Source organism: Humulus lupulus, chromosome 4 (genome assembly GCF_963169125.1).
Source record: "Humulus lupulus chromosome 4, drHumLupu1.1, whole genome shotgun sequence".
In the NCBI taxonomy this organism is placed as follows: Eukaryota; Viridiplantae; Streptophyta; class Magnoliopsida; order Rosales; family Cannabaceae; genus Humulus; species Humulus lupulus.
Genome location: NC_084796.1, coordinates 154,552,323 through 154,561,504, shown reverse-complemented (window position 1 = coordinate 154,561,504; position 9,182 = coordinate 154,552,323). Strand labels below are relative to the sequence as shown.

The following is a 9,182-nucleotide window of genomic DNA, read 5'->3' as shown; positions in this document are numbered from 1 at the left end:
CTTGAATTCATAGAATACTCTATAGCAAATATAGAAACGCTATTAATTATCTATTGTTACAATCATAATTTTCACTCAATTCTCTATAGACGGTCTACAATGAGATGGGACTAAAATACAATTTTACCCATCATTGTATTTTATCCTTCAAACACTTAGTTCCTTGTAAACGATATTTCAGTAAACTAATATTAATTATTGAAATGAGATCTTCATCATTTAACACCTTGAACCAAACTAAAAGGAAACTGTTATCCCCAAAAAATGGAGATCGATGACGTGGCAATAGAGATGACAAGTGGCAGTACATGGTCCATAAAAGACACATTAATAAGTCAATAAATATATTGGCTCCTCAGAGTTGTGATAAAGTGATATGGCTTAGGAGTAGCCGAGTAGGCCATTGAAGAATTTTGATTGGCTTGAGAAGTGTCATGACCGACCAGGAATGACTTGTCTGCCCAGGAGTGACTTTGCTGCCCAGGAGTGACTTGTCTGCCCAGGAGTGATCTTGGCCGATTGGACATGACCATGTCCTGCCAACTAAGTGCATGTCCTACCAGCCAAGTGCATGTCCTACCAGCTAAGTGCATGACTGCCCAGTCATAAAGTATACTGGTGTGCATTTCAACAGTATACTGGCGTGCACATAGAGTATACTGGCGTGCACATAAGGTATATTGGCGTGCACTTCAACAGTATACTGGCGTGCACATAGAGTATACTGGCGTGCACATAAGGTATACTGGCGTGCACTTCAACACAGGCAATCTGCCCAGTGAAGGTGTGTTCGACCAGATGGAACCCAGTGAAGGTGTGTTTGACCAGATTGAAGGTGATATGAATCAACTAGATAGAGCATGACTACGTCAAGATTCCCAGAAACAGCCTCAACAAGAATCGGTCTTAGCATACGCGGGAATCTCTCATTCTTCCCACAAATTTGGTGTTCTGTTACATTTTGAATATTTTTGTAATTTAAATATAATAAGAATAATAAAATATCCCGATCCTAGGGGATATCAGATGTACGATCCTAAGCCTATAAATACAAGGCTTATGGCATCATAAAGGACTTTTGGGAAATTTGGGTCTGAATTTTCTAGAGAGAGAAAGTGCTTGTATATGAAAGAATTATTGTATTCTTGTAATCTGTACTGAAGAAACTCAGTTGGCTCAATTCATCTGATCTTGAGTACAGATCTATAATCACAACTCTAAGTGGATTAGGCTATTACCAACACATTGAGGTTGAACCACTATAAAAATTGCGTGTGTTATTTACTTTCTTTTCAAAACCGTCTGTGTCATTTTATTTCTCTTGAAGGTTTTATCGTTTTTGACGTTCTCACGTCGTTGGCCAAAAACGCGGTCAACAGAAACCATCATTTCACTTCTTCATCAGAAGCTATAGATGTTCATATCTATGATTAACACTCCCACTCAATTATACTACCGAGTTCCCAAGATGTTAGTATGGGCTAGTCCGTAGGGTAAGCTGGTAACGAACAAGCCAAAGAACTCAAATAATACAATCATGTAGAATACTAACCACTCAGAATTGAGATTTGAATTGACCTATGGTCAACTATATGATATGACTAGAATAGATAATAATGGTATGTTTACTTATCCTATCAACTGTCAATATCGGTTCAGTCCGGTAAAACAAATACATCTGATCTTATATATTTTGCTAATGTTTCTGGAAAGAACATAATACCGCAATATGTAAGTAGATCATATCAAAGATTGGCAAGTCAGTGTAAATCCTGTGCACTGACTAATCTTAGGACTAACTTATTTTGAACATATAATCATATTTATATTTCACTGTGATTATGTCACTATAAATACAATTAGCTATATGCTCGGTATTTAATAGAAGTTTATATTAAACAAATAATCATGAAAATTAAACATGTGAGCAAAGTGATTGACCAAGTCAAAAAATATGATTTCTATTCTTTTATTGATAATAAATGAGATTACAAAGAAATTGGGTTTTAATTAAGGCATAAAACCCTAACATTTATCTCCTTGTTTTACCACATCAATTCTACAACAAGTTGGGATTTCTCTTGCTGCATAAACGTTAAATATTACCTCCTCTTTTTACACTCGCAACTTTAACTCACCCTTTTGTACATCGATTAAAGTCCTACCAGTAGCATAAATAGCCTTCCAAGTATTATTGGAATATTTTCATCTTCCTCCATCTCTAGAATAATAAAATCCGCAGGAAAGATGAATTTATCCACTTTCACCAATACATCCTCAATCACTCCACGAGGATGTTTGACTAATCTATCTGCCATTTGCAAAAGACACGGTAGTAGGCCAAGCTTCTCCCAAATTCAACTTCTGAAAGATTGATAGAGGCATTAAATTCACACTGGCCCCTAAATCACATAAAGCCTTTGTTTCTACTGAACCCCCTATAGAGCATGGAATATTAAAACTACCAGGATCTTTAAGCTTGGAAGGCAGCTTCTTTTGAAGTATCGCACTGCACTCCTCAATAAGTGTCACTATCTCATAATCCTATAATTTCCTTTTCTTTGATAGGATCTCCTTAATAAATTTTACATAACTTGGCATTTGTTCAAGTACTTCGGCAAAAGGAATGTTGATGTGAGGATGCAGTGGTGGGTGTTGTGACTTTGCTTGGCGAGGATCATAATACGGTCAACGATTTAGCCCATATATTGATTGATGAGGTGGATATGGTTTTTGATTTTGTGGGTATGGTGGTTGTGCTCCTTGATTATTTTTCCAAGACAAGTTAGGGTGATTCTGCCACCTTTGATTGTAGAACATGGATTATGGGTTATTGGCTGGTCTTTGGCTATTTCTTATGGCTTGAACTTGTTCCATAGGAAAATTATTTAAATCCATTGCAGGACACTTGTTAGGTGGATGCGCCATTCCACATATTTCACACACACTTTGTAATTGCATGGCTTGAGCTGTGAAGTTATTCTGTTGTAGTTGTTTCGCCAAGGATGCCACTTGAGTTGTAAGCATTGAGATGACATCTAATTCAATCATCCCAGCCACATTCTTTGTATTTTCTCTCTCAATAGGCCACTGGTAATTGTTCATGGCCATCTCTTCTAGTAGATCATAAGCTTCGTTGGCACTCTTGCTCATAAATTCCCCTCCTGCTGCTGTATCTATGATAGTGCAAGTTGTACCACCTAACCCATTGTAAAAATTATGGACTAGCATCCACTTCTCTATACCATGATGTGGACACTTCCTTAAAAACTCTTTAAATATTTCCCATGCATCATACAATGACTCTCTCTCCATCTGGCATAAATTATTAATCTCCCCTCTCAACCGTGCAGCTTTGGATGGAGGAAAGAATTTTGCAAGGAACTTTTAGCCAGCTCCTCTCATGTGGTAATAGAGCTAGCCTATAGGGAAATCAACCAACTCTTTGCTCGGTCCCTTAGTGAAAATGAAAATAAGCTCAACCTTATCGTGTCATCGCTCACTCCATTCAGTTTAAAGGTCGCACAAAGCTCTAAAAAATTAGCTATGTGTAAGTTAGGGTCTTCTGTAGGCAAGCCTCCAAACTGAACAGAAGATTGGACCATTTGCAAAACAGCTGGCTTAATCTCAAAATTATTCGCATCAATTGATGAAGGTTTGATGCATGAATGCACTCCCGTAACAATTGGGAGTACATAATCTCTTAAACTTCTAGCCCCTTGATCAGCAGGGACCTCAGCAGCTACTGCCCCTTCGACATCATTGGCAGCATGATTTATTGCATTCCCTTGATTTACAGCCATGGAAAAATCCAACCTTCTTTCAATTTCAAGATCTACCGGCATGAGTTCCTTTTGTTTACTTCCCTGCATATGCCAATAATTCCTGAAACACAATTCAACCTCGATCCGAATTAGTGTAAAATATAAAAACTAAATTAGAACAAAAAACAATTAATTTTGATATTGGATATTAAGTTCTCGGCAACAGCGCCAAAAACTTGATCGCGAAAATATGATACGCAAATATACGTAATCGATTCAAGTAATATAGATAGTAAATAAAGTATCGTTCGCACAAGGACTATCAACCAATTATCAATAAATGCTTTTAAATTTCTATTCGACTATAAAAAATAGAGTGATTTTTAAACTAAGACTTAAAATTTAAATAAACTTTGCAAAAATAAAGATTGATTCAATAATTAAAAACCTAGGATGTTAACTTCATCAGCTTTTTATTCTATGGTTAACATAAATCGATTCCTATTCTTTTTCAAGATATAAAATCTCAACCTATATGTAGGTTTTCTACATCTCTGTGATAAACTTAAGCATATAGCAGACATTAAACATAGAAACCTAATTACTACACTGAGTCATACATATACTTTCGTCAAATATGTAACATATATCTATATAACGATAACACATTCAATTCTCATATTTCAAATTTTGAATCAAAATCATAAAGTAATCAAATATCGATCAAGTATTTACTAACATTAAGCAAACATTATATAGATTATAATAAAGAAGAAGAATCAATGAAACATTATAATAAGATTAAATAGAAATCCAAATGACTACATTAAACCCTAGATAGAAGTGTCTAGTTCATATCAGACATGACTAAAACAACAAAATAATTATTCAGAAACATAAAATTCAAAGAATTGAAGAAGAAATAAATAGTATGAAAGTGCAAAAAAACTAATCTCATAATCAAAATAAATCTCTAAACTTGTAATTAAAATCTGACCTCACTGTAATTAAACATAAAGTCTGAATTTATACTAAGAAAAAACACGAATTTCTTTTTTACATAGGTAGGCCACAACTTGGCATTTCCTAGGTCACAACCCGTGTCATTTTTAAGGCCCTTCAAAGTCTAAGTAGGTCTTTAGACGCCGTGACTCTCTAAACCCCAACTGCGGCCCGTGTGTTGATGCCCTCCTGGGTTCACCTCTGACTTCCACTAGCGTCGTGACTCTATTGACCAAGTCGCTACTCTAATTCCTTTCAGTAAACCTTCAGCCTCTGGCTTTGCTAGAGTGGCGGTGACGGCATTCTATTTTTTTTTTTCAGATTCTAACCTTTTGACATCCTTCCTTCATCAAAAACTTATTATAATTCATCCTTAGCACCGATTTGAGTCATACAATCACCAAAAGCTCAATTTTTTCCACCATTTCCTCTTCTTTTAGCATTTAACTCACGATTCAATGCACCGACCTACAACAAAGACAAACAGAAACGTAATCTTGCACAATACAAACATAAAGACTCAAGATTACTACAAAAACACATTCTAAAACGTCACTAAAATGGAGTTATCAAATGTACCTCTTCTTTTGCTACCATCCTCATCAAAACTACTTTCTTCATTCCTAGAAGGAGTTATCAACGCTGCATCATCATCATCATCATTATCTTCATCATTAGAAGGACTTCGAGTTGAAGGATGAGCATTGGAACCAGTTGCAATAGTATCACCAAAGATAGTGCATAATTTCTCATAAAAGATACAGCCTATCTTTCTAAATCTTTTAGCAGACTTGTTAACCTACATAAAATGAAATTATAAGGATAAAATATACCAAAACCTATTAAAATAAAACAAGCATAAAATCCATTTTAAATAATTTTTACCCGAATAAGTCTATCCCAAACTTCATCAGTCGCACTAACTTGTCCTGTCACTACAGTGTGTCTCATACTAGTCTCATCAGTATATTCTTAAAATCCTTATGCTTTTGCTTTAATTGATTGCATTTGTTCCTTAATTGGATATCACCGTAATTTCTTTTTGCTTATGCACAAAACTCTTCTTTTATACGTTTCCTTGATTGCTTTGTAAAGGTTGTGGTATTCCTATTTTCCTTTAAAACTTCTTCCATAAGTTCAATCAAAATTTCTTCATGTCTTTGAGTCCAAACAAAATCAAAATTTCTTCATGTCTGAGTCCAAACAAAAAGCCTCATCATTATTCTCAATAATGAGAACTTCATTATCAACACCTGCCATCTATGTAAGAGCTAAGGATTCAATAAGAATTCGAAATGCAAATACAAGACTATTCCTAAAGAAAAACCAAGTAAGCAGCCATATAAATGACAAGCTACAAACTTACATGACACATGATGAAGATCATTAAATATCACAAACAAATATACTCTAGTTATAGCTAGGGAAAGGGTCATGAGAAATGGAAAACACAAGGCCATAATCCAAGACTACTCCAGTTAACTTGTGGGGGCAAACAAGATAATATATATATATATATACAAATATTTATGCGTTTGATTCTTGCTGACGACTGTATGCAATGGAAAAGGATATGATAGTTAAAAAAAGAAAATAGAAAAAAAGAGAAGAGATAGAATAATATAAGTAAAATATTGGCAAAGGTGGTTTCTTATAGTATTTGATGTGATTTGAAGAATTTAATCTTTCTTTCTCCCCACTTATTTTGGGGCCAACTCCTATTTAGACCAACACATCATATAAGCTAGATAGATCTTCTGTAAACCAGAAGAAACTACCATCAATTCACACATTTTAACAAAACAAAGGGGGAAAGAAATTACACAATGGTCAGTAAGTAGATGAATTTTAATTAATTTAACTGGAACCCATAACAAATTATCCCTGTTAGATCGAACACTATAGTCAGAACACAACTCAAATGAAAGCATACAGTAAAAAAAAAAATTCTCATTGACAAGCCACATTGATTTCATGGATCGTAGTAACATAATCACTACCCATATTTCCCAATCCAAGAACCATCACTTTTATGACCAAGGGTTCCTTTTTATAAAAAAAATTAAAATTTCAAACCGTTCCTAAATCCCAAGACCCTACTTCCGCTAAAAAATATCCATTAAATTTACAGTTTCATTAGCTACTAATTAATTTGTATGCATAAAAGTCGCGCATGTCAATCCAACATGCATAAATAAATTATGAAAAAAAGCAAACCCAAAGCAAATAAAACCCACCATATCAGAAATACAATCTACTTTACCAATTATGACATAAAAGAAAAATAGTGGAAACTCTTCACACACATATACATATAGATTTAAACATTCAAAGATGTTCAGTAGACAATCAAGAGACTATGAGTATAATACCTAGTGATAAGGCCCAAAAGCTACTCTCTTCACACTTCTAAAACTACATCTGATTCTTATATATCATAGTGTAATCTTTCTCTGCAAAAGAAAGTAAATGAACAGATTAATTTATTGTTCAAGAAATTCCTTCAAAACCATCATGTCATTAAACAATATCCTCCATAATGATACTTCTCTAGTTAAAAGTTTTAACTAGAGAAATGATAAGTTAAAAGTTTGATACTTCTCTAGTACTCAATATAAGTTAAAAGTTTGATACTTCTCTAGTATTCAATATCAACATAAAGATGGGAAGCCTATCTTGGTAAACTTATAAAAATCTAGTCAAGTAGCCTTGAATCAATATTCCATTCTATATAAATTAATACATGTGTCAATTAGAAGAGTTTTTCTATAATAAAGAGTTGTGGTAATAAAAAGTCTAAAGGTTGTCTAATGTTAAGTCATATCAAAACAGAGAAGACAAAAAAAATGAAGTTATTAAACATCAAGAAAGAGTAAAACGCAATATACATCTATTACTCCATAATGGATGTGATTCCAATCAGGTCAACAAGCTTCTGCATAATTTCTCGATAAGCCAGAACTCATGCTAAAATATATATACACAATATTTGAGACACATCCTTTAATTGAACTGGCTTATAAAATAATCTATAAAAAACATAATTAAAAGATAATTATATACTCTTCTCTTACCATAATCCACCGTGGTTAATTTCCAAATAATGAAGAAAAGAAATAGCAAGTTCACTTGAGAAACAGACAGAGTACTTGAACCTAAAGTACATAATAGAATACTTGGATCTAACTCTAGTCCCTCTACTATTTATACGGTCAGTACCCTGGAATTGAAAAACAATAAATATGAAACTACAAACACCAAGGATTGGATCAGCATAGATTTGCATTTACAGCCATGACTATCGTTTATATTCTTAAGAATTCTCTGCCATTTTAGATAACTAGCCCAAAAGGAAAACTTGCTTCTTAAATTATACTACCATAGACTAACATCTCCAAGTTCATCACTCTTTGACAATTTCTTCAAAACATAAAGTTAAAAGTTTGATACTTCTCTAGTATTCAAATTCAACATAAAGATGGGAAGCCTACATTGGTAAAGAAAATTTAATCTTATTCCTCAATTTTTTTTTTCATATACTAGCTCCATCCTTGTTGACAAATTACACAATTGCTTGATAACAAAACATCAAACATGATCACATGATCCACATCCTATCTATATAAGCCCCTTAAAAGTTTCAAATCAGGACTCAGCTAACCAATCAAAACCCTCTCAACAGACACTAAACCAAACATGTTGAAGTAGTTAAGAGCGCAAAAAACAAGGGATGCAAGTTTGCTAATCATAACGAAACCAAAAAAATATAAAAAAACACAAACAATATAAAAACAAAACATCAAAAATCAGAAGCATAGAGAAACACAAGCTCATACGTAGAGAATGTGAGTAACCTAAATCATTAATAAAAACAAGAATTAAGAATATATAAAACACGTTAGAGAGTGAAAATGACAGAAAATGATCCAAAATCATAGAGCGAGAGAGAAAGTGATGAATAGATCATGGAGCCAAGAGAATGAGATGATAATCTTATCTGAAGAAATCGGAGTGGAGAGTAGAAGCTAGAAAGTTTGACGAAGAAATCGCCATTGGTGTGCTCGGCTGCGTGAGGACGACGAGAGAATGAATTTAAATGCGTTTTAAAAATGTTCAAAGCATCAAATTATGTTCGGAATATAATCATTTGTTAACATGTGTTTTTGCAAAGTATCTTTTGGTACCTTTTGTTTTCAATAATTCTCATATGTTACCCTATATTTTAAAATCGTACATATTTGGTACCCTAAACTCAGATTTAATAGATAAAATTTTATCAATATGATCAAACTGTTATTAGTTATATATAATTATGTAATTAAATTTAAATTGATAACTTACATAATTGACAGCAGTTTGATAAAATTGATCAAATCTGAGTTTAGGGTACTAAATATGTACGATTTTAAAATATAG

At 33.5% G+C, this 9,182-nt stretch overlaps 2 protein-coding genes across 3 annotated transcripts; both read right to left on the bottom strand.

The window, feature by feature from the left end:
- Positions 1-2,823: 2,823 nt before the first annotated feature.
- On the bottom strand, positions 2,824-3,845 carry LOC133832607 (uncharacterized). The gene is made up of 2 exons (XM_062262926.1): positions 3,443-3,845; positions 2,824-3,200 (listed from the first exon to the last, which is right to left on the bottom strand). Exons 1-2 carry the CDS (start codon positions 3,843-3,845, stop codon positions 2,824-2,826), a joined length of 780 nt encoding a protein of 259 aa, XP_062118910.1.
- An 876-nt stretch (positions 3,846-4,721) lies between these two features.
- On the bottom strand, positions 4,722-8,865 carry LOC133830910 (uncharacterized). Of its 2 annotated transcripts, XM_062261026.1 has the most exons (4): positions 7,139-8,865; positions 5,652-6,026; positions 5,346-5,565; positions 4,722-5,234 (listed from the first exon to the last, which is right to left on the bottom strand). In XM_062261026.1, exons 2-4 carry the CDS (start codon positions 5,715-5,717, stop codon positions 5,215-5,217), a joined length of 306 nt encoding a protein of 101 aa, XP_062117010.1. In that variant the 5' UTR covers positions 5,718-6,026; positions 7,139-8,865; the 3' UTR covers positions 4,722-5,214. The 2 variants fall into 2 exon arrangements, with proteins under 2 accessions (XP_062117010.1, XP_062117009.1); XM_062261025.1 differs by lacking the exon at positions 7,139-8,865 and having other exon boundaries at positions 4,722-5,565; positions 5,652-7,130.
- Between the last annotated feature and the right edge of the window lie 317 nt (positions 8,866-9,182).